This window comes from Medicago truncatula, chromosome 4 (genome assembly GCF_003473485.1).
Source record: "Medicago truncatula cultivar Jemalong A17 chromosome 4, MtrunA17r5.0-ANR, whole genome shotgun sequence".
NCBI classification, from domain to species: domain Eukaryota; kingdom Viridiplantae; phylum Streptophyta; class Magnoliopsida; order Fabales; family Fabaceae; genus Medicago; species Medicago truncatula.
Genome location: NC_053045.1, coordinates 8,926,537 through 8,952,474, shown reverse-complemented (window position 1 = coordinate 8,952,474; position 25,938 = coordinate 8,926,537). Strand labels below are relative to the sequence as shown.

At 32.9% G+C, this 25,938-nt stretch overlaps 4 protein-coding genes and 1 pseudogene across 5 annotated transcripts; 3 read left to right on the top strand and 2 right to left on the bottom strand.

The window, feature by feature from the left end:
• The first annotated feature begins 672 nt into the window (after positions 1–672).
• On the top strand, positions 673–5,780 carry LOC11434540 (pentatricopeptide repeat-containing protein At2g22410, mitochondrial). 2 transcript variants are annotated; one of them, XM_039832985.1, is made up of 3 exons: positions 673–805; positions 2,161–4,474; positions 5,655–5,780. In XM_039832985.1, the coding sequence occupies exon 2, from the start codon at positions 2,415–2,417 to the stop codon at positions 4,434–4,436; it is 2,022 nt and encodes a 673-aa protein (XP_039688919.1). In that variant the 5' UTR covers positions 673–805; positions 2,161–2,414; the 3' UTR covers positions 4,437–4,474; positions 5,655–5,780. The 2 variants fall into 2 exon arrangements, with proteins under 2 accessions (XP_039688919.1, XP_039688918.1); XM_039832984.1 differs by lacking the exon at positions 5,655–5,780 and having other exon boundaries at positions 2,161–4,866.
• Positions 5,655–6,832, top strand: LOC112421251 (methyltransferase N6AMT1). The gene is made up of 2 exons (XM_024781994.1): positions 5,655–5,781; positions 5,890–6,832. The coding sequence occupies exons 1-2, from the start codon at positions 5,779–5,781 to the stop codon at positions 6,658–6,660; spliced, it is 774 nt and encodes a 257-aa protein (XP_024637762.1). The 5' UTR covers positions 5,655–5,778; the 3' UTR covers positions 6,661–6,832.
• A 1,401-nt stretch (positions 6,833–8,233) lies between these two features.
• On the top strand, positions 8,234–12,768 carry LOC11434081 (DNA repair protein RAD51 homolog 3). Its single transcript, XM_003605111.4, has 9 exons — positions 8,234–8,428; positions 8,538–8,639; positions 10,067–10,189; positions 10,386–10,419; positions 10,563–10,633; positions 10,719–10,945; positions 11,130–11,261; positions 11,988–12,054; positions 12,417–12,768. Exons 1-9 carry the CDS (start codon positions 8,317–8,319, stop codon positions 12,590–12,592), a joined length of 1,044 nt encoding a protein of 347 aa, XP_003605159.1. The 5' UTR covers positions 8,234–8,316; the 3' UTR covers positions 12,593–12,768.
• A 2,175-nt stretch (positions 12,769–14,943) lies between these two features.
• LOC11424368 (FBD-associated F-box protein At5g18780-like) lies at positions 14,944–16,702 on the bottom strand (annotated as a pseudogene).
• Positions 16,703–20,321: 3,619 nt separating this feature from the next.
• LOC11421273 (protein AGENET DOMAIN (AGD)-CONTAINING P1) lies at positions 20,322–22,529 on the bottom strand. Its single transcript, XM_039833706.1, has 3 exons — positions 22,096–22,529; positions 21,064–21,972; positions 20,322–20,725 (listed from the first exon to the last, which is right to left on the bottom strand). Exons 1-2 carry the CDS (start codon positions 22,504–22,506, stop codon positions 21,898–21,900), a joined length of 486 nt encoding a protein of 161 aa, XP_039689640.1. The 5' UTR covers positions 22,507–22,529; the 3' UTR covers positions 20,322–20,725; positions 21,064–21,897.
• Between the last annotated feature and the right edge of the window lie 3,409 nt (positions 22,530–25,938).

Sequence of the window (25,938 nt, the reverse complement as noted above, 5' to 3'; positions counted from 1 at the left end):
AGAAAAGTTAACTTACTTCCTTTGCCAATGACTTTGAGAGGAGGACGTAATCAATAATCCTAAATAGTAGAGGTGGAAAAGATGGAAAATGTAAGCTTATTTGATTCAAAACAATGTAAGCATATCTTCAACTTCTAGCATGCCTAGATGAGCTAATCTTCCTCTATTTTTGATAGTGTTTGGTTTTTCTGTATATGACTAGCATGTTCTAGCAACTTGTCATGAAAAGTAGCAACATTCATGGCATTTTCCATCAGAAAGATCTATCAAACCTGGCTCAACTTTTGAATTCAGCTATCATCGTCTTCTGTTTATGAAAATCAAGTGAAATTGGTTCATTTTGAAATCATTTATGTTATTTCAATGAAATTGAAACCGGCTATTGTTATGAAATTTTAATGTTATTAGAATTGATGTAACATTGAAACCATGTATTGTTAGTTGATTTTGGAACTGTTTCAACAGGAAAAGTTAAGATGAAAAGTCGGGATGCGTAAAGCATCACTTTGAATATGATGATCGGTTTTTAGTATTATTTTGTTGAAATTTTTTGAACGACACCGAAATGGGTCGTATTGTATATTATATGATTTATATATTTTAGTTTATTTTTAAAGCTGCCACCCCAAAATTTTAGGTCTGGCTCCGCCACTGGAAACGCTTGAATAAAAACTGAATCCGTAGGCAAATCGCTCTCTTCCTCCGATTCTTCACTCATCAGTCCTCACTGATTCTTCACTCATCAGTCATCACCGATTCTTCACTCGTCAGTCGTCACCGGTTCGAATTCTCCGATTCTACAAAGGTGAGATTTGTTGTTGTTTCAGTGTTTCCAAAATGCCTCGAAAATCGTTTATTAAATAAGTTGTTTCAGTGTTTCTTCACTTGTCGGTCGTCAGAAAATGGTATTTTGTTTTTTGAAATGGGTTTTTGTTGTTGTTTGTGAGCCTCTAATTTGTTGTAATGTGAGATTGCTGAGTTTTCTGATTTGGGTTTCTAAGATTGCAGTTGTTTGTGAATGTTTAACAATTGATTTTTGTAAATGTGAGAATGTTTTGTTTTCTTAGTTTTTTGTTTGATTCTTGTTTTGTTTTCTTATACTGTTTAATCATTCTGTTGTTGATTTTGAAGTGAAAGTTGGCTGGATTTTTGTACTGATTAAGGTAAAAACATGGACAAGAGTACAACAAACAATCCTTATCCAAAATTTATATGTTGTGGATACTTATGCAGTATAAATTTTGTCCTTCATATTATGATATTAACATCATCCTTGAAACTATGGTAATTGAATTATTGAGTTTGTAGAAACACGTGATTTTTAGCAAAATTAAGATTTTATTCAATATTGTGGAAATCTTGATTCAATCACCATGGGAGGGCAAAACATTAGAAATGAAACAATGTAACTATCTGTCAGATGGAAGAGGAAAATATTACAAATGAAGAAGCATGTAACAAATGTTTGACGAAACAGTAATAAAAGAAAGCTGAAATGTCTCTTGGTCCCTTATTTTAAAAGATAAGTGTAATCTCAACCTTAAAACGAGTTAATTTGCTCTATTAACTAATGTAAGTTGTAATAAGCTTTTTTGTATAAAATAAGTTGTTTTTATTAAGCTGTTTTTTAATAAACAATTGATAAAGATAAGTTATTTTTCATAAAAAATTATTCATTTTGGTATTTTATTTTATGAAATTATGAAAAAAAAATATTGATGGATTGGATATCCATCCATTAAAAAACTGAAAATGGATGGATTGGATGGATTTTATTTTTAATGGATTGGATTGTTTTAAATAAATTAAGTGGATTGTAAAGGAACCATGGATATTTTTTTATCCATCCATTTACATCTGAATCAATATCCATCCAAACCATCCATTTGCCACCCCTAGTTGAAATATTAGAGTAGAGTTATCAAGCAATTTTTTTGGAATAAAGAGTCACATTGGTCCATAAACTATTAAAATCAACTAAAATGTCCATAAATTTTCTCTCATCCAACTATTTAGTTCCCCGGTTAAAAAAGTTGATCGTTTTTTATGCTAGTTTAGGGACTAAATTGATGTATTTTTCATAGTTTAGGGACTAAATTGGTGGAACAATGATAGTTTAGGGACCAAATTAACTGTTTATTCTATTTTTATTTTTTTTAGGTTTGTAGACAAAGTAGAAAACATCAACGAAAACTCACACATACAACTGCGAGAGTTTGGGTTCGTGCTTAGGTGACGGTGTCTAGCCTAGCAAACATCAGCAGTGTCAGTTGAGCTAGGTTTTGTAGACAAAGTGGCAAGTACCACCTTTAACTCATTGACACAATTGTGAGGTCCCGAGTTCGAACCCAGAAGAAGGTTTCCAGTCTAGCAATATCGGGATTGTCAATTAAGCTAGCTCTTACCGACAAACAATGGTTATTTTATTTGGTAACAAGTTCAGATATAGATATAGATATTATTCCAGTTCAATTCCAACACCCCAAAATTTAGGTATCATAATTTCAATTTTTCATAATTCCAGTTCATTGTCACCAATTACCAAAACCATTAATTGGAACACTACTCACAGTTTTGTTAGGGAAAACCCTCTTCTTTCTATCCTAGAAAGATGCAAGTCACTTGTCCAGTTGAAGCAAATCCAGGCTCAAATGGTCTCGACGGGATTGATCGAAAATGGGTTTGCTGCGAGTCGCCTTGTCGCATTCTGCGCTTTATCTGAGTCAAAAGAACTTGATTATTGTACTAGAATATTGTATCGAATTAAAGAACTGAATGTCTTTTCTTGGAACGCTGCAATTAGGGGGTATGTTGAGAGTGGAGATATAGAAGGGGGTTTTATGTTGTATAAGAGAATGTTGTTAGGTGGTACGTTGAAACCGGATAATCATACTTACCCGTTGTTGCTTAAAGGTTGTTGTGGTCAATATTCAAGTTGTCTCGGTCTTGGTGTACTTGGGCATGTGTTGAAGTTTGGGTTTGAATGTGATATATTTGTGCACAATGCATCGATTACTATGCTACTCTCGTGTGGGGAGTTGAGTGTGGCTTATGATGTGTTTAATAAAAGTCGTGTGAGAGACCTCGTAACCTGGAATTCAATGATTACTGGGTGTGTTAAAAGGGGACTGGCAATTGAGGCTATCAAAATCTATAAGGAAATGGAGGCCGAGAAAGTGAGACCAAATGAGATTACGATGATTGGGATGATTTCTTCATGTTCTCAGGTGCAAGATTTGAATCTTGGCAAAGAATTTCATTGTTACATCAAAGAACACGGTCTTGAGTTTACAATTCCACTCACTAACGCACTTATGGACATGTATGTGAAGTGTGGGGAATTGTTGACTGCGCGAGTTCTATTTGATAACATGGCACAGAAGACTCTTGTTTCATGGACTACAATGGTTTTGGGATATGCCAGATTTGGTTTTCTGGATGTTGCTCGAGAGATTTTATATAAAATTCCAGAAAAGAGTGTTGTGCCATGGAATGCCATCATCAGTGGCTGTGTCCAGGCGAAGCAGGGTAAAGAGGCATTGGCTCTATTCCATGAAATGCAAATTCGTACAATAGAACCTGATAAAGTAACCATGGTTAACTGCCTGTCAGCATGTTCACAGCTAGGAGCACTTGATGTTGGAATATGGATTCACCATTATATTGAAAGACACAAGCTTTCTATTGATGTCGCCTTAGGAACTGCCCTAGTTGACATGTATGCCAAGTGTGGAAATATTGCAAGGGCGCTCCAGGTTTTCGAAGAGATTCCTCAAAGAAATTGTTTGACCTGGACAGCCGTGATTTGTGGTTTAGCACTTCATGGTAATGCTCAAGATGCTTTATCCTATTTCTCAAAAATGATTCATATTGGAATAGTGCCTGATGAGATCACCTTTCTTGGTGTGTTATCAGCTTGTTGTCATGGAGGTTTAGTTGAAGAAGGCCGCAAATATTTTTCCGAAATGAGCTCTAAATTCAATGTATCCCCTAAGCTTAAACACTACTCATGCATGGTGGACCTTTTAGGAAGGGCGGGTCATTTGGAGGAAGCAGAAGAACTCGTTAAAAACATGCCCATGGCAGCAGATGCTGCTGTTTTGGGTGCTTTATTCTTTGCCTGCCGTGTTTATGGAAATGTTCAAATTGGTGAGAGGACAGCTTTTAAGCTTCTTGAGATTGATCCTCAAGATAGTGGAAACTATGTTCTGCTTGCTAGCATGTACAGTGAGGCAAAAATGTGGAAGGAGGCAAGGAGTGCTAGGAAACTAATGAATGATAAAGGAGTAGAGAAGACTCCTGGTTGCAGCTTGGTTGAGATCAATGGCATTGTGCACGAGTTCGTGGTGAGGGATGTATCACATCCACAGTCTGAATGGATTTATGAATGTCTGGTTACGCTGACAAAACAACTCGAGCTTCTCGAATTAACATGATGTTCCTGCTCATGGAGATAATCTCATTTCCTGAACTTGTCAGCCTGTTTGCTATATCTCTGCTCATTTAATTATTATTTTTTACTGGACAAGCTGGACCTAGTTTTTTCATTCTATTGACGAGTTTCTGCCTTAGGAAATGTACGGATATAACATGAAGTCGTGTCTATCATAGTTTCCCTGCCTTAGGAGATGTTTTTCATTCTACCTATATCTTCTTTTGTCATTTTATACTAGTTTGTAGTTCTTTGGTAGTACAGAAAAATGTAGAGTATTTGATTGATATATCTGTGGTTATACTTCAGCGTCATAGTTAGAAAACATGGATATTTTCCCTGGTCATTACCAAGTTTCTCTTGGTTAGGCTGCTACTACATGATTTCTATATTCTCTTTACCTGCATGAGTTTTATTGTGCTTTTGAGTTTGAATGAACACTCAATTTCCTGGCTGCTGCATCATTTCAATGTTATCTGTCTACCATTCTCCTAAATGGTGACAAATTTTTATACATTTCAAGAGAGCGATTAATTATGAATGTATTATGCTCTTCCATTTCTTTCATTCGGAGTTCTACTTCGATTAAGTTGGTTATCATAAAGCAAAAACTGAAAATGTGTAATCTCCAATGTCTGTAGAGAATGCATGTGTTATATGATTCTGTTTTGCAGAATTATTTGCTGTTTCCCTTCCTTTTGTCCTCGCTTAATAGCTTCCTCCTTACGATGGTCAATTCTTCTACCCTACTTATGGTTTGGTTCTGAGCTGCTACTCTGCTCCAAAGCTTTCTATGGTCAATAATTGATATTATATACTTCAATAAGTTGGAGTTTCGACTCCTATGGTAAATGACTTTATAAATTTGTTCAATACTATGCTGGACGATGTCAACTAAAAAGAAATTTTAGATACATTTATAGACAGAACCCTGTGCTCTTGTATATATTGCTAATATGAATTTTGATCACTTTTGCATCAGTCATTTAACTTTTTTTTTTTTTTTCTAAAAAAATATAGTCTTTTTAAACCATGTGGAAAAATTGTTTAAACCATGTGGAAAAATCATATAATCATATTTTTGGACCCTTATTTCTCCCTGTTCATCTGCCTCAGGATTACATTTTCAATACATGATTCATATGTATTTGTTTACTTGTGCCTTCTAGTTCCGATATACTTGTTGTCTCTGATGTTAACAAATCTGCAATCTTGGGTTCAGGACTTAAAAGTTGGGAGAAGTTGGCATTATGAACGCAGACTTGACATTGACCAGAGTGATTCAGCATTGGAATTGATAAAAAGTAGTTATTTGCATATCACAATCAAATTAAACAACAGTGAAAATGGTAAGGTGACATAAATCTTTGGTTGCTGCTACTTACTCAGTCCAATTTTTTACCTTTGAATTAATTGAACTATTTAGTTTTACTAACATCGATTTTTTCCAATTATAGGCTTCATTCAAGGATTTATCCAAAACTGCCCAAATTCGCCTTGTTAGTTCCCACAACGAGGTTTATGAACCATGTGATGATTCTTTTGCACTTGTAGACGCTCTTCTAGCCGACCGCACTAACCTATTGGAACATCATCCAGCACTGTGCATGGAAATAGGCTGTGGAAGTGGATATGTTATTACTTCCCTGGCTCTTATTCTTGGGCAGGAAGGTAGTGGTGTAAATTACATTGCAACTGATATCAACCCACATGCAGTGAAAGTGACACGCGAGACAATAGAAGCACATGGAGTTGATGCAGAGTTGATAATAACCGATATTGCATCGGGACTTGAGAACCGACTAGCAGGGATGATTGATGTAATGGTTGTGAACCCTCCTTATGTTCCTACACCTGAAGCCGAAGTCGGGTCTGAAGGGATTACCGCTTCTTGGGCTGGTGGTGAGAATGGAAGAAGCGTAATTGATAGAATTTTGCCTGTTGCAGATGCTCTATTGTCGGAAAAAGGATGGTTATATATGGTCACTCTCACAGCAAATAATCCTTCTGAGATTTGCCTTGAAATGAGAAAGAAAGGATACACTTCTAAGATTGTTGTTCAAAGATCAACAGAGGAAGAAAGTCTACATATTATCAAATTCTGGAGGGATTTAGATAATGGATTAGATGAAAATGGCCAATCTACTTCTGGGTTCATGGGATCTTTGCTTTCACAAGTTCCTCTAATCTCATACTTGAGAGGCAACAATAGTGACAACAAGTGTTGAATCAGAAAGTAATTGATTGCACGTGTTTCTAGATATTTTTTTTTTTGTCTTGGCAACTGATTATGCTTTGTATTGCCCTTGGTTAACAGAATGCTTATATATACAACCACCAATCATTACCTCACTTTGGGGTTTAGTTAGTTATATTGAATTATTATTCTTGGTTGGTCAAGTAGCCTTTTTTTTAAGGGGTTGGTCAAGTAGCCTAGTGACTAGAATTTTATGAATAAGTAGGGAATGCGAGATTCAAACTCCGGCCAGTGCATTTTGTTTTGATGTCATTGATCTATTAAAAACTTTTTCAGTATGTCCATTTGGGGTATTGTAGGAAAAAGAAAGTTAATTTGTTAAATTAAAACGAAAAAGAAGTTTAAAGTTTGTTTTTACTAAAATAACAGGGTATAAAGTTAAATTTTTAATGGAACGTTATTACTAGATGATATAATATTTTAGGGTTATTACCAGATGATTGATTGAATTGAAAGTGTAGGGTAAATATTAAATATTTTATTAAATTGATATAAACAACATGTATGAGAATGTTTGTTAACTTAGTGCAGTGTTTTTTAAATTTATTTTCTCAACAAATTCTAATTCAACTAACAAATGTTAAAATTGTTGGACTAGTTACTCCATGTTTAAATTCGATTTCCTTCATTTGTGTGTATGTTAAAGTGGTTTTTTTTTTTTTTTTTTTTTTTTTTACAAAATGTTAAAGTGGTTATTATCACTTATGTCTATCAACCAAAACGGAATTTTTTTTTTTATCAAGTAGTCTAATGATTAGAGCTCACATATAATATTATATTATGCATTGTCTCTATCAGCTGAACTATATTTATGTGACATATTTCTTAAAATTATATTATATTGTAAACAATAGTTTGATTTTTATAGTAGAATTATTCAGAAGAAAAGATATAAAATGTAAAAAATCTCATAAAAAAGATAAGAATATTTAAAAAAAAAGGTCATATTTATAAGACATTTTATATTCCCTGGTTAATGATTTTATTTTTAATATTAGTGGATGTATCTAATTTTCACAACTTTATATATATATATATATATATATATATATATATATATATATATATATATATATATATATATATATATATATTATAAAAATATTTTAAAAATTATAAAAATTAGAGAAATTCTTAGGTAAACTCTCACCTAACATATCATTCTTACACCCAGTCAATTAAAACCCAACACCTCATTAAAATAATTAAAAAAATAAATTAAAATTAGTTAGGGGTGGTGGTACTAAGCAGGATAAAGAGAGTAGATAGATGAAAATGACCAATCTATCCTTTGGTGGGTTTTAATTTTTTTTTATTCTTGCTTTCGCATCGATTTTCGACCCACCAAAGATGAGCGATTAATTTGGCTCGTGCATAGAGGCATGCGCACTGGCCAAACGTTGTTCACCATGTATTCCCCTGTTGTATTTTAATTGATTGGAGAATGACGTCACCTGAAAACTTCTCTAAAAATTAATGATTACTTAGTTTTAATATATATTTTTTATTCCTTTCTTATAAAAAGAGTGGTTTTGAATTTGATGTTTTAAAAAAGCGCACAAGAAAAGGAATATGAATAGCGAAAATGAAGAAGAGTATGCAAAGGTAACTAAAGAGAGTGGTCGACATGGAAATCGGAATGCTACCAATCTCCGCATCGAAGAGAGGAAAGCTCTTAGCTGCTGGTTACACAACACTTCACTCCATTCTTCGCACTTCCACCACTCACCTTGCTCGAGGTTTCATTTTCATTTTCATTTTCAAACCCCCCCACCCCCCCCCCCCCCCCCCCCCCCCCTTACTTTTCCTTTCATTTTTTTACACATACCCCTTATTTGATTTGAACAGATATAGAAGTTTCTGAGAGTGAAGCTTTGGAAATTCTAAATTTTGCAACCAGAAGTAGTGATTTGGACAAATCAAGTGGGAGTAACGCTAATGTTATTCATGGTATGTATTCTTTGATTCCAATCATGTATAGAAGCTTCAATTTCCATTTGTTTTCAAGAATAGCTTTTCTTTTATGCAGTGATAAATAGTTCATATTTCATGTTCATTTTAAAAGACCATATTAGCTTTACATTTCTGTTTCCAAATTCTTTTGAAATGAAATGGTGAAAATGCTATGAAGCACGAATACAGATACCGACACCGCTAATAATTTGAGAAAATCACATAATTCAGTGTAATTATAAATGTCGGTGTCGGACACGACAGCTGTCCGACACCGGGACACGCCTAATCGGAGAAGTGTCCGTGCGTCATAGTGAAAATGTAAGGATTACAATTGATTTTGTCAGCTTTTTCTCATTATTTTTAACTTATAATTTGAGTTAAATGTAAAGTTCCTATCTGTTCTTCGGTGCAGACATGAAAATTTAAGTAACGGTACATAAATAAGTTTTAATTTATAATATCAAGCTTTTAGAGAGTTTAGAAGGCAAAAGCAGCCGCTTTCATCGATTTCTTAAAGTTGAAGCTGCCTACCATGTGAATAATGCCGATAATGGTGATCTTTGGTCAAAAGTGTAGGAACACTTTCATTGAAGCAGCCATACATTTTGGACCAATTCAATCTCTTAAACAATGGCTTAGCCCTAGATGGGATTTAAAATTATATGGAAGATATAGCATTTCATTCTCAAAAAAGTAGTGAGGCTCGTTGAAGGCCCCTTTCTCGTTGAAGGCCCCTTTCTCTCAATAAGGTAGTTAGGCTCGTTGAAGCAGACCTAGACAGAACGACAAGTGGTTGTTCGTTCTATAAGACAAAGGCTTACGATAGGTTTCGTTGAATTGAACACTATTCCCTTTATACCTTGAATGGACTGTTCATATTATAGAATTGGAAATTCATGCCATATGCTGAATGAGAAAATTAATAGACATTTTGCTTAGCTCAGTTTGGATAAACAACTTAATTAAGTGTTTATAGCATAATCATGTATCATATATGTGCTTATGTATAAGCTATTTTTATAAAAAAAGATAAAATAAAGTCATTGTTTTCATATAAGCTATAAGTTGTTTTCACAATCTATCTTGGAGAGTTTATGCAAATAAGCTGATAAATTTTATAGACATGTTATAAACTGTTTTCGTTATCGCTTCCAAACAGTCTCATAACTCATAAGTGTTTATGCCAGTAGTTAAACTCAAATAAGCCCATCCAGACATGCCCTTTGTTTGGAAATAAGAGCTTTCTCTGTTACCATTGGAAATTGGAATACATAGATTGTTTGGTGAAAGCTGTTTATTCAACTTTTTTATAGCAAAGTTGTGTATTCAACTAACATATGTATATTCCCTCATGTATTTCAAATAATCAATTTTTTTTTCACTGTTGTGTTTTCTCCTTTTTCTGTTTTTTGGTCAAGCAGGTGGTCAGACTGCTTGGGATATGCTCAATGAGGAACGATTTTCTTCTCTCATTACCACTTCTTGTTTGGATCTAGATAACATCCTTGGTGGAGGGATCAATTGCAAAGAAGTCACTGAAATAGGTAAGTAACCGTTTAGTTTAAACTTTGAATCCATATAATTATAAGTTCCAATTGAATATACATTAGTCTTAATCGCAGCTTCCAAACGAAATGCACATTACATGTTTTTGAGCCTGAATACTTTGTGCTTTTCCTCTTTATTTCTTTCTTCCTTCCCTTTTATGAGTCGCAATTAATTCTTAGTTTATTTATTTAGGTGGAGTCCCGGGAATTGGTAAAACACAAATAGGGTATGCTTTCTCATTCTTATTTTCAACCTTATTCTCCATCCTGAATTGTAAAATATTCACCTTGCAGGATGCTTTGCAATCTTTGAAGTGATTCGCACGCTTCAACATATGATTTAAGTAATGAGTGATGTTTACTTTTGCAGGATTCAACTTGCAGTAAATGTTCAGATTCCTCTAGACTATGGTGGCTTAGGTGGGAAGGCAATATACATTGGTAAGAGTCTTAATTATATCCTAATACACATTCAACATTTGATGCAAGCCATTGATTTCACTTCATGTGCATGTGTGATACTCAGATACAGAAGGAAGCTTTATGGTTGAACGTGTTCTTCAAATTGCTGAAGCATGCATTGAAGACTTGTCAGAATATAGCCACCACTTTTACAAGGATAATCAAGCTTTTGGAGTTAAAATGCACCCGAATAGTATCTTGGAAAATATATTCTATTTTCGTGTTTGCAGCTATACTGAACAAATTGCTTTGGTAAATTACTTGGACAAATTTGTCACGGAGCATAAAGATGTAAGCATAGTATTCATATATTCAATTGATATTTCTTCAGGAAACATTGCAAAGACAATTCTTCATTTTAATCTTCCTCAATCCTTCTCACTGTACATTGCTTTTATTTTCTTCTGCTTTTAGTCAATTGTTTTAGTAAAACTTAAGTTTTCCATCATGATAATCTTGTAATGCATTATTATAGGTGAAGATAATCATTATCGACAGTGTTACTTTCCACTTCCGCCAAGACTTTGATGATATGGCTCTCCGGACTCGATTACTTGGTGAAATGTCATTGAAGTTGATGAAGCTTGCAAAAAACTTCTCTTTGGCTGTAAGATTCATTTCATTTTGCTTGTAAGAGATGTGCATTTTTATTGAATTGATCTTTGATATCATTGACATGAGGAATTTGAAATTTGTGTTGATCGCTATCGAGTTTTTGCTTTATCGGAAGGCTTTTGTCCGTACCTCTGATTCCGTCTATTGGGTGCATTAAACTAGAAGTCTATATATTAGGAATTGGATACCTGCAAAGCCACTCTAACTCTAAGTTAGTGAATAGGTCAAAACAGAGCATATAAATGAAGAGAACATAAAAAATAAAAGATTGAATAATAACTTGTTTATATAGAGGGATGAGGACTTGTGATTCCACATCTTGACCTGGTGGTTGTGGAATCTATGATTCCGTCATCCACCTAGGCAATGCCATGTGCCAAATGAATACCTTTAAGTCTATTTGGATTGACTTAGTTTGAGCTTATCTACTGACATAAGTACTTGTTATACTTTGAGAGAATAGCTCATGAACACAATTTATAGTTTATATGAAAAACAAATTGACTTGATTTTTTCTTTTTTTATAAATAGTCCTTATGCTCTAAATACTTAATTAAGGTGTATGTCCAACCTCCTTTGCTTTGTATAGGATACTAGGTTAGGCCAAATAGGCTCTCTACCGCTGTCAATTCCAACTTCCTTTGCTTTTATCTCGTGTACATTTCTACCCCCTTAGTTTTCAATTCTAAATTTGAAGGTATGTTAAATTTTATGGCAGGTTGTTATGTTGAATCAAGTTACAACTAAGCATATTGAAGGTTCATTTCAATTGACCCTTGCCCTAGGTAACTTTTATTTTAGCTGAAACATCTCACTTAGTTTATATTTGGTTTCTTTTTTGGAGGAGACAAAATTGATTAAAAAGTGTAGAATTGATTGTAACATATTTGGAAATTCCGAGTACAAGACTTTGCCTCCAGAATTGTTTCTATCTTGAATTGAAGCTGAAATTTAAAGTTTTTGCCTCTATAGCTAACTTTTAGTCCTATATGTATTATTCAACTTATTTTTGCATGAATTTATTCAAACATAAATTAATTTACATTCAATTCAACTCACTATTATCCGAAGTCGAGTTTACAAAATCAATTTATTCTGAATCAATTTTTGTCACCGAAAAACCAATACTTTTGATAATGCTGAACAGGTGATAGCTGGTCGCATTCGTGCACAAACCGGATCATCTTATATTGGAATGACGATGAAAGACATGCATACATTGACAAGTCTCCTTCTCTTAAATCAGCTTCAGCACCATACTCTGTGACTTCTAGAGGGATACGTAATTCTACTTCAAGCAGTAAAAGAATCAAGATGGTGTGAGATTTTGAGTAGGAAGATGATAGAACATGTTTCTTTTTCTTTTTTGGCCTTTTAAGGATACCGGCTTTTGTGTAGCCTCAGTATAGTGAACTTTTGTGTAGCTATCTGACCATTTTTCCCATTTATAACCGATCGATTGATCAATATATGCAACACTCTTAACATTTGCAATCAAATTAGGAAGAAAAATAAAAACAATCTTAAACAAAAGATATACTCACATCCTAAAGCCTAATAAAAGCCAGAATTGAGCACAATAACAAAAAAAGCCAAATAAAAGCCAATGAGTTGATTGACAAAATATTCCAAAGAGTCAAGCACGAATATGAACTTTAGGCATTGGAGTAGCGTTTTGAAGCAATTGTTCCTCATCAGGTACACTTACTGATTGTCGGAAATACTTCACCACTGTCGATGAGTCCAATCTAGCAAAGTGTGGAGGTTGCACTTTCTTTGAAATAAGATTTGCAAGGTGTTCCTGCACAATTATAGTGAATAGGAGACATTTTCAAATTGATATTTTGCATAAATACAGAGATGTTATGAACATTAAAAATATAAACGAGTAAAACATTTATTTTGTCTTTAAACTTGTGACGTAGTGTCACTATAATATTTGAATTTTGTATATATGAACACTTAAATATGTCCATTTGTGTGTAATTTGTTAGTAATTTTATAGATCAAACTAACAAATGAAAGATATATTAGAAGACCAAATTAAATAACTAGTTGAAGAGCAAAATTGATTAGCAAATATACATGACTGTAACACTTATTTTATCCGGTCTTTAAACATGTGAGGTAGTGTCACTTAGTATATGAATTTTGAATGTACAAAAACTTAAATAACGTTCATGAGTGTAATTTGTTAGTAATTTCATATATCAAACTAATAAATGAAAGACATATTAGAGGACCAACTTAAGTAACAAAAACATACTTGAGTCACTTATTCAGAGATATTGTAGTAACATCGGCAAACGTATTTAAAGACTAAAATGATTGTGTAATCAAAATATATATGTGAAAGTACACTAAAGTCACTTACATTTTTTATTGTTTGAATGATACCATAACCAAATTCCAAAATCTTTACGTTGGCAGCCATTTTACGAAGATTGAAGCTTCCCCTTTATTGGGACAGCCATACATATTTGCTTGTAAAATCATCGATTTTGGACCGTAACATTGGACAAAATCAAGGGAGCATCATTTTTGTAAAATTAACTATAGTTGGGGTCAAAACTGCTATTTTGAAAGTGTTGATGACAAAAATGAAAGTGTAAATCAAAGGGCAAACGTTTTTTCTTTTATTATTTGACCGGAAAAAGTCATTTATTTTTAACTTAAATGCATTTTTGGTCCCCCTATTTAAATATTTGTGAACTTTTAATCCCCCTATTTGTAAAACCAATTTTTTAGTAAAACCCCCCATCCACCCCTATTTGAGTAAGCATAATTTTTTGTGTTTAAGATAGAAGATAATGAAGATCATTGAGATGTTCATAACTTTTTGGGATTTTTTTAAATCAAGAAAAATACATCAAAAACAAAATAAGACTATCCTACCTAACTCACCAACTTAATATTTTTCTAAAACATGACACAACTTTTTGTTATCTTATGAGTCTTATATACTACCTCCCTCCCTAATTATAAAACCTTTTTGAGAAAAATTTATATCTCTTTTTATAAGATCCATTTGGTATTTTCAAGTACATTAATTAATTCTTTACCAACATACCCCTATTTATTTTATATTTTTTTCTTCAATCAACATTAAATAGTATGTTGAAAATATAAACTAACTTACTCTCTTAAAGGATAGAATTGTAAAAACAATACTAATTACTAACAGATTTATTATATGTTTTGATTGGTTGAGAGTGTACAAAACTGTTTTGGACTGTCAACCCACCACAATTAAACTCTTTCTTTTTCAAAAGGGCCCTCATATACCAAAACTAAAACAGATATCAACATATATATACAATAATACTTCAGGCAGTATGTAAAAGGGTCGAAAACTGAAGTTTCTTAAGTTGCAAGAAAGCTGAAAAAAGATATACTTAACCACCTTTGTTGTATAGTATTGTGCAGTAGGCATGTTCAACATTAAATTAAATATTTAACAAGCCAAATGATAGAAACTAAGCCAAACCAAAAGATATTGTTTTGCAAACAATATAGAAAATACCAGAACAATTACTCAAAAAAGAGAGTTAAAACCAACCGCAGAAAAAAGGTTGAGGCATTAACCTCAAAATAATGAAAACAAAAGCTACGTCCAACTTGAACTATGAGAAAATAATCTTAAGATCTATAATTTATAGTAATCTAAATAGATGTTATATGATATCAACTCTAGGCATTGAAGTCGTGTTTTGAAGCAAGTGTTCCACTACTTCCATTATTTCTTGTTTTGAAGCAAGTGTTTCTTCTTCATCTGTAAAATGCTTGTACACTATAAACAACTCCAATCTAACAAAGCGTGGAGGTTGCGCTTTCTTCGAAATGGGATTTAAGCGGAATTCCTGCACAATTCAAATGAATAGCAGACATTATTAAATGGATATTTTACGCAAATGCGGAGATGTTATGAACATTAAAATACAAATGAGTTTAGTCTTTGAACTTGTGGGACGGTATTTGAATGTACGGAACTTCAAAAACATCCGTAAGTGTTTAATCTGTTAGTAATTTCATAGATCAAACTAACAAATGAAATACATATAGAGGACCATATTAACTAACAAAAATCATATATGTTTTTGTAATACATTCAAAGACTACTTACACCGATTAACATATTCAAGGACCTAAATGATTGTGTAACCAAAATATATATGTGAAATTCACTTACATTGTGTATCGTTTCAAGAACAGCAGAGCCAACTTTCAAAATCTTTACATTGGCAAACACTTGCAGCCATCTTAAGAAGATTGAAGCTTCCCCGATAGTGAAATAGCCATCCATACCAGTAAAAGTTACTTGTTGAAGAAAAGAAAGATTGCATGTGGAGGCCAAGGGTTGATGAAAAAGAGAACTACCTTTGATAGTAAAAGAACTAAGATTTGGAGTAGAAAGCGAAAATTGGTCAGCTGATACGTAGGATATAGTCAAATTGGATAATGTCTGATTAGATATGCAGAGGACTTGTGCATCCTCAATCAAAGAACAACCACTGATAACCAAAGTATTCAGCACATGACAGTTTGAAAAGGGCTCAGCACAATGATCGTGAGTTGCAACAAAGTTAAAAAATTTAAGATGCAAGGTTCTTAATGCAGGTAAGTGAAGAGATTTTGGACACTTCGCATACCAGTCATACCTACTATAATAAGAAAGCTCAAGAAATGTCAAAGAGTGAGAGCCAAAGATTAACGGGAGTATCTCAGTATTTAGACAGTGTCTATATAGGTCATCTTCACATTCCCGAATTCAAGTATCAATAGTTAGATTAAGTAGGGAATATGAATGATCTCTAATGGACAGAACCCAAGACATAAATTTCTTATACCCATAATACGAAGATGTAAATAGAGACGGAGTATATGTGAGAGTAGTGAGGCGTTTGCAAAGATCCTTCCACCGTTTAGACAAGATACAAGTCCGAACAGCATCTCGTGCTTCAAGAAAACTCAATATATGGAGCAATAAGCAGTCAGGCAACTCACTAATCCTATTTTCCCGCCGCTGTCGCTTCAGTTCCTGGTTGGATAAACAACTTGTATAAATATTTATAGCATTAACACTGATAATATAAGTATTTATGTATGAGAGTTAGAGACTAATATAATAACTAATTTTTCCAACAAATTATTGTTACTGTTATTATAATCTTAAAAATAAACTATCTTACCTTATGGTTTGTGATTGGGGGAACCCAATTGTGATTAATCCACTGGCGATGAACCCTAAGAAGGTCTTTTGGAAACACAATCTCTTCTGAGTTTCACGTCCATGTCATCGTATTCGACCAGTAATTTGTCAGACGAAACCCACCTGACGATGGTGGCGGTGGACCATGAGCAGTATATGCCGCCGCCTCTGTCGTTGCTCACTTCCACTTTGTTGCCTGGATTGAACTTGAATTTTCGAACCATGATCACTCTCAAGGTGTGTATTCCACTACTACAACGCTGTTAATATTACTTTATTGGGTTAGGGCAAAACTACATGTCAAACACAGTTCTTAGTTAGGTCAGGTTTTATTTTTTAAAACTGGACTTTTTACTATTTTATAAAGAAGTGATTTTGGTCCCAAAGTAAATAACACTATTGGCACCTCCAATTTTAACCCCTTTTTATTTTTTTTATTTTTTTTATTTTATAAAAGTGACATTCCCCTTGATTTTAATTGAGGCAAACATCATATTTAATGACTTTTGATGTCACGTGTATTTTATTATTTGGTTAAAATGCATTTTTAGTCTTCCAACTTATAGAAACCATGTCCTCATGAGCTTAATTCAGTTGGTATGGACAATGCATAATATATGTAAGATCCAAGGTTCAAACCCTGACCACCACAACTAATAGAAACCATCAATTATGGCCCTTAGCATAGTCGTTGACTGACCAAAATCAAAGGGGCGTCACTTTTGCAAAATGAACTAAAGTTGGTGGCCAAAACTAATATTTTGAAAGTTTTTTTGTCAAAAATGAAAGTTGAGTTAATCAAAGGGCAAAAGATTTTATTTTATTTTATTTTTGATCGGAAAAAGTCTTCTGTTTCATTTTGTTTTGTTGAACTTTTGTTTTATTTATTTGTAACATTATAAATACTCTATTTTTCTGTAAAAAAAGTTCGTTACTCTTTTTTTTTCTTCTGTTTAAGTCCTTTATCTTTAAAATGTGCACATGAATTCCATCTTTTTCTTTCTAAATTTTAAATTACCGAGTTCACGAACCTCATATGATAACTATATTTTAAAAAATATATTTTATTATAATTAAAGAAATTCTTAATTTTTTAAACATCTTCCTTAAATAAAATCAAATATGTCTACTCAAATACACCTCTAAATATTATAAATCTTAGTGCTACCTAATCTTCTAAATTTAAAAAATTAAAAGGTGAAAGATAAAAAAATAGACTTCTTTTAAAAAAAAAAAAAAAGACTTTTTTTAGGAATTTTTTTTATCCAAGTTGTATTGAACCGTTTGTATTGAACTTAAGTCGAGTTTCAAGCTGAATTAATTTTTATCGAGTCAAGTCGAGTTTAGAAGAGTTTGAACCGACTTGTTTCCAACCCTACCAGAAATAAAAGTCACAACAAGAAATTCCTAGATTACTGACGGCCATATTCTGCCGGTAAAGACACACACCGTTAATAATCAGCCATTGCCGGCGGCCTGCATTTGTTAGAAAACTAGACCATGGAAATACTATTATGTATCAAGGGCATGTGTTACCCTTCTCCATAGTTTGAATCTCAAACAATTTTCTTTAACTATAATTATATAAAAAAGTTTAAATAAAACAATGTTGGATAAACGAATTGTTATATTGATACATAGGAGTTTTCAAGTTCTCAATCAGAATCTCGAATTGTTCAATACTGTGTGTATCAATAATTTGATTAAATGAGTCTATTGGAAGAGCTCAATGCATAAGAAATGAATCCAATGATACTTGAAAAAAACTCCTAAAATTCTCCATAGCTTTTTCTTTAAATAATGACATCTTCGAGTCATAGCACTGACATTTCTGATTGAATGCCAGTTTAGTATCCAACATGTGTCTAATTTAAATACCGACAGTTTAGTCTATTCCGAAGGGTAGTGTAGTGTGTTAATTTGTATTTGGCTCAGAGTTAAAGACTGACATCTTTGAGTCATAGCACTGACATTTCTGATTGAATGCCAATTTAGTATCCAACATGTGTCGATGTCTAATAACAACATGCCACTGACACATGTGATTAAATTCGTGGTTCAATGTCGTGTCTGTGTGAGTGTTTAATCAATCGTAAATTAGATTGGGACAGTTGACCTTGAGACCTAACAATCAAAAACTCATGTCAATTAATAGGTACTCTAAATTATTGCAGAAGCTGATAAAATAAATAGCCTAAAGAATTTTTGGTCCTTTGCAAGAAATTACATCTGAAATAAGAAGATAAGTTTTCATCCAAAGCCAAAATTAGTTTCTCACAGTAAAAATTTTGTTCATCTGTCTGTGTAAGCAATTTTTAATCACAATTCACACATACCCGTCTGAGAGAACATGAAATGGAGATTTGTTGGGTTTGCTTCAGATCTTCCTTCAACCATCTATTGGGAAATTGGAATTTGATGAAGATACTTATTTCACTACTGTTTTGTGTTTCATAATTTGTCTAATTATTTTGTTTGCAACAACAACATGGCAACACTCGACCAGTCTTCGATTCAAAGCTCATTTGGCGTTTTTGGTATTGACAATTACTTCTGTCTATTCCTTTTCTCTGATAAAATTTTGAATGGAAAACCGGATGATCAATATAGTCAAATTTCATTGCACATCCTTTCCTATCGTTCCACGTAGTTTGTCGAGAAAAAATCAGTGCGGAATTGAAGTGAAACACATCTACTTTTATCTTGGATGTTTCATTGTACAACACAACTCATGAATCGCATGTACTTTTATCCTGCATGTCTTTCTCTATAATGAATGAAACTAAATTTCATAAATTTATAATTTGTTTACTTTTTTGTTTTATTTTATTATAACATACATAAACTATACAAGAAGTTCTCTAATTAGTAATTACCTTATGCTTTTCTAATATATCAAACTTTATGCCACTCTAATATTTTTTTACAGTCAGACAAATAGGAACCAAGTACTTCAAGTGCTAGTGGCAATCTTCCAGAATAATTAATCACATCTGTAAGAAGATGTGTAGTTAAATCTTTTGTCGGACTTGGTTGCTTGAATGCATGCCAACTGAAAAGCTTGAGAGATTCACTTTCGTCCATTTCTTTTATTGTATACACTTGATCAACTCTACATGATGTAAGAAGATGCATCTCTCTTGTTGTGATGATTATTCTACTTCCCGGACCAAACCATTCATGTCACCAAGCACAAGTACCCTAGTCTGGGCAAGTCTTTCCTTCAGTATACTTTTCCCTGATACTATGTCATGTATCTTGTATGTCAATGTTTTGTAAAAATCACAAAGTACCAGTTGCTGTAGAGAAACTAGATTAGTATTTTTCTCCCAAAATTCCCTTATATTTAGAACGAAGCACTTTCCCTCAAATTTTCTACCAATTTGATTATAAATGGCTTTGGCAAGGAATTATTTTACGGTAAAACATCTTCTGAATTTTGCATGTTTAGTAGCTCAGTCACAGATTTTACACGAGATTCTACACCGACTGGATGTTCAGCAACAAATAACTCTGTGCTATCTAGCAAACGGGTGATATATTAAACAATAGGGTTAATTAAGTTTTTGGTCCCTATAAATATCTGCAGTTTTGGTTTTAGTCCCTATAAAAATAAATCACACTTTTTAGTCCGTACAAAATTTTTCGTTAGTGCTTTTAGTCCCTATAAAATTTTCCGCCGGCATTTTTAGTCCCTATCAAAAATTTCCATCAATATTTTTGGTCCCTAAAATGCTTAAGGAAAATGTCACAGGGACTAAAAAGTGTGATTTTATTTTGTAGGGACTAAAAACAAAACTGTGAATATTTATAGGGACTAAAAACTTAATTAACCCTAAACAATATTCTTTACATCTGCACTTTCATTCCTATAAAGCTTAAAATTCTTCACTTCATATGTTTTTAGGAAACATCATAGAAAGAAAAAGAAAAAAAAAATCAATTACTCACAAAATAGCGTTAAAACCGTTAAAACCAACAGCAGAAAAAAGGTTCGTCCAACTTCGTCCAACTTGAACTATGAGAAAATAATCTTAAGATCTATAATTTATTCAACCAAATTGGAGTCCTCTAAAGATATGTTATATGATATCAACTCTAGGCATTGAAGTAGTGTTTTGAAGCAAGTGTTTCACTACTTCCATTATTTCTTGTTCCTTATTTGAATGTGCGTGCACTACAAGCAACTCCAATCTAACAAACTGTGGAGGTTGAAAGTTTTTCGAAGTTGTATTTAAGAGGAAGTCCTGCACAATTTGAATAAATAGGATACATTATTAAATGGATGTATTACGTGAATGCAGAGATGTTATGAACATTAAAAATACAGATGAGTTTAGTCGTTGAACATGTGGGGCAGTATTTGAATGTACAGAACTTCAAAAACATCCGTAAGTGTGTAATCTGTTAGTTATTTCATAGATCAAACTAACAAATGAAATACATATTAAATAACATAAACAATATTAGAGGATCAAGTTGATACGCAAATGACAAATGCATATATGTTTTTGTAGTACATTCAAAGACCACTGACACCGACTATATATCAATATAGATGTGAAAGTACACTAAAGTCACTTACCTCTTGTATTGTTTGAAGGACAGAACCGCCAAATTTCAAAATCTTTACATTGGCAAGCACTTGCAGCCATCTTACGAAGATTGAAGCTTCCTCGTCCTCGTTACAGGAAAAGCCATACATATTTACTTGTTGAAGAAAAGAAAGATTGCATGTGGAGGCCAAGAGTTGATGAAAAAAATAACTACTATCGATAGTAAAAGAACTAAGATATGGAGTAGAAAGCGAAAATTGGTCAGCTAATACATTACTTATAGTCAAACTGGATAATGTCTGATTAGATATGCAGAGGACTTGTGCATCTTCAATCAAAGAACAATACCTGAGCACCAAAGTCTTCAGCACATGACATTTTGGAAAAGGGTCAGCACAATGATTGTGAGTTGCAACAAAGTTGAAAAATTTAAGATGCAAGGTTCTTAATGCAGGTAAGTGAAGAGATTTTGGACACTTTGCATGCCCGTCATACCTACTATAATAACAAAGCTCAAGAAATGTCAAAGAGTGAGAGCCAAAGATTAAAGGGAGTAACTCAGATTTTGGACACTTTCCATACCCATTAATTTTCAAAGAGAGTAGTGGATTTATATTAATGAGTTTGCATAGCTCTTCTTCTTCATCTTCCTGTATCCAAGCATTAATAGTAAGATTAAGCAGTGAATATGAGTGATCTCTACTGGACAGAACCCAAGACATAAAGTTCTTAAAACTTTCATCCGAATATGTATGTATAGACGGAGTATATGTGAGAGTAGTGAGGCGTTTGCAAAGATCCTTCCACCGTTTAGACAAGATGCAAGTCCGAACAGCATCTCGTGCTTCAAGAAAACTCAATATCTAGAGCAATAAGCAGTCAGGCAACTCACTAATCCTATTTTCCCGCATCTGTGTCTTCAGTTCCATAAGAAGTTCCTGGTTTGATAAACAACTTATAAATATTTATGCCATTAGCACTGAAAATATAAGTATTTATGTATGAAAATTAGAGATCAAATTTAAGTGAGAATTATATTTATTCCATTAATTAATAACTACCTTATGGTTTGTGATTGGGGGAACCCAATTGTGATTAATCCACTTGCGATGAACCCTAAGAAGGTCTTTTGGAAACACAATCTCTCCTGAGTCTGTAAAACACACACGAAAACTTCCATTCCCTAAATCTTCGCTAACACGGCCTTCCCACCACCTGTGTTTCCGGAACGCCTCCACTTTGTCGCCGATCTTCACTTCCCAATCATCAATCTCCAGCGTGGGCACTGGTCGGAGCTGATGAAGACCGACAACTGTTGGCTTCACGTCCTCGTCATCGAATTCGACCAGTAATTTGTCGGAGGAGAACCACCTGATGATTGTGGCTGTGAACCATGAGCGGTATATGCCACCACTGCAGTCGTTGCTCACTTCCACTTTGTTGCCCGGATCGAACTTGAATTTTTCAACCATGATCACTCTCACGATGTGTACACTTTCACTGCTCGGTAAAACAACCCTATTAATATTACTTTATAGGGTTAGGTCTTAGTTAGGTCAGTTTTTTTTTTTTTTTTAACAAAATGGACAATTTATTACACTAGCCCTCTTTAAAAAATATACAATTGGTCCCTGACATTGACGTTGACCAGGTTAAAATCAAGTGGGCCTCAGAATTACAAAATGAGCTACAATTAGGGGGTCATAAAGAAAGTTATCAAAATCGGGACTTTACTTCAAGTTGAAAGGGAGTAGCAAAATTGAGATTTATAAAATCGTAATCAAAATCGAGGATTCTACCAAAACAAAAATAATGCTAAATATATGTTATAAATTACATATAGTCATAAATGACTCAAAGCCTAGATGCAAATATTCTTTAGTAGTCATAATAATGCTAAATTCATGACAAAATACTTGATCACAAGCAAGATGTTGATGATGTTGAAATAAGCTAATGATGGAAGAAGAAATGGAAAAGATGATCAATGAAGGATTGAAGATGAAAGAATGATGGATTGAAGGAAATGATGATGGATTGAAGGAAGGAGGCAATCTAGTTAGGTTTAGTTCATTTTGAACTAGATGAAAAATGAACAATCCCGTGTAACTATTGAGGAAGAGCGGGGGAAGTGAAAGAAGGAAATTTTTTGGCCTTTAGGGTATTTATAGAACCGGGTCATGGATTCAAATTGGGTCAATTTACGAACCGGGTCAAAAATTGACCCTTATCACAAAATCCATCAAAATCCTGCGTTTTTTGAACGGATTTCACAATTTTGTGCGATTTTGATAGGATTTTGTCTGATTTTGGGACTTTACTATGGATTTGAGTCTTTGAAGCTACGCAAAGTTGCAAAAACCTGGATTTTGGTACTTAAGTCGCGTTTTTTATAACAATGATCATAAGTGCTATTTTTAAAATTTTGATAAAAAAAAAAAAATGAAAGTTGGGTTAATCAAAGGGCAGAAGTTATTTTATTTTATTTTTTGACCGGGAAAAGTCTTCTATTTCATTTATTTATTTAGTTTAATGAATTTTGGTTTTATTTATTTGTAACATTTTAAGTACTTTATTTTTTGGTCAAATATCACTTTTGGTCATTTTAGTTTGACATAATTCTCAAGTTAGTCATTTAAGTTTCGAAAATTTCAATGATGTTCTTTTAGTTTGACAGAATTTTCAAGTTAGTCATTTAAGTTTCAAAAGTTTCAAATAGGTCATCTTAGTTGATAAACTATTTCACCGCTACCCTTGTTTTCAGTCTCTGTTTAACTGATGTTGAGATAGCCGTTAAGTTGTTGACTTGGATCAAAATGTTGTCTTTTAAAAGCTTCAAAATGTCAAAACGCTATGTTTAATGATCACATATTCATTTATAATGCTAGAAAGACAGTTATTTACAACAACAAATATCTTTCTTGCACACAATTAAATGACATTTATAGTGCTAGAATGATCATTTGTGACCATTAAACATAACGTTTTGACACCTTTGAAGCTTGTAAAAGGCAACATTTTGATTCAAGTCAACAACTTAAAGGCTACCTCAACATTGGTTAATTATTAACTGACTGTAGGTTAACGGTGAAATAGCTTATCAACTAAAATGACTTATTTGAAACTTTTCAAACTTAAAAGACTTACTTGAGAATTTTGTCAAACTAAAAGGATCTATTTGAAACTTAAAGAACTAACTTGGAAATTTTGTCAAACTAAAAGGACCAAACTTGATATTTGACCTTATTTTTCCATAAAAATAAATTTCTTACTCTTTTTTCTTCGTTTAAGCCCTTGATGTTTATAATAATGTGTACACAAGTTATTATTTTTTTTTTTCTAAATTTTAAAATAACAAGTTGACAAGCCACATATGATAATTTTATTTTTTAAAAATATTTTCTATTAAAAAAAGAAACCCACTTTTGAACATCTTCCTTAAACAAAATCAAATATGCCTACTGATCAAATACACCTCTAAATAATATATATCTGAGTACTATGTTCAAGTAATCTTCTAAACTTAAAAACCAAAATCTCTAAATTCTCAATAAACCCATAAATTTTTTGGGTTTATTGAGAAATCTTTTAAGCCTAAATTTTTTGTTGGTCGTCTTCTTTGTGACCTTTGTTATATCCATATCTCATTTTGTTTGCCTATGTCTTCTGGTGGTTACTTGGTCGTTCCATCTTCGCATCCCTCGTCAAGTGTTTCTTGCTTGAGTGTTGCTTGTTTGCTTGCAGATTTCTATGTTCGACCTCATCGACTGCCAAAGGAAATGGTTTGAATGTGCTATGGTAATTAACAAAGGATTCGAATACTACAACAATGTTCAATGAAAGATAGATAAAAATGCAACACACAACAAAAAGTTAATTGTCCAAATCGATAAGATATGTACATTCAAATATAACTTCAAATATCCTAATCGACAGAAAAAGCACATGGCAATGGGGGCATAATATTTTTGGTTTTATTGAGAAATTTTATAAACCACAAAATTTTCTAAGATTTTAATGCAAATTTTGGTTTTTGGAGTTTAGAAGAAGATGGAGGTGTACATAACCCTGAAATACATGTTATTTGGAGGTGTATTTCAGTAAACATTATTATTTTTTGTTTAAGAAAGAAGATGATGAAGATATGAAGATGATTGAGATGTTCATAAAATTTTGGGATTTTCTTAATTTTAGAAAAAATATTTTTCAAAAATAAGAGTATCCTACCCTCTTCTAACTTAACCAAGGTTCTGGGTTTAATTTCTTCAAAAAAGGTTTTGGGTTTAAATCTAGCTTTGGTATTCAACAACGTTAAAACTTTTAGGGAGAGTTTGCCGGCCATTTGGGTTACATAAGGCTTTAGGGATTAGTTTCTAAAGTTGCGCGTGCGAAAGATACCTAGTTTAAAAAAAAAAAAAAAAAAAACTATCCTAAAGTCGCCAACTTAGTATTTTTTTTTTAATAACAAATGACGAAAATGGAACTTATGCTTGCATGGTTTAAAAGATAATAACTTTAATGGGAGAAAAGAAAAAAAAATGTAAAGATGACTCAATGGATTAATTTTGCCTAAAGTTTAAGCTTTTTTAAGTCAATTTAACGAAAAAGGTTATTCTTCAAGACACAACTTTTTGTTATTCTCATCTGTCTGATATACTTTGTGTTAAAATGTTTCATTTATTAAAGAATATAATAACATTAATTTTTGGAATATTTATTTTTGGTTTGGTTGAAAAAAAGGGCTATGCAATAACTAAAGACAAACTAAAAGCCTCTAGGAACACCAAAATCTTTCAATTATTTAAGGTATAACTTTCTTAGAGATCAAGTGAACAAGAATAGGTTAGAACTTGACTATTGCAAGTATATTCTCCCAAAACCTTTAAAGAAAGCAAGGTTTGAAT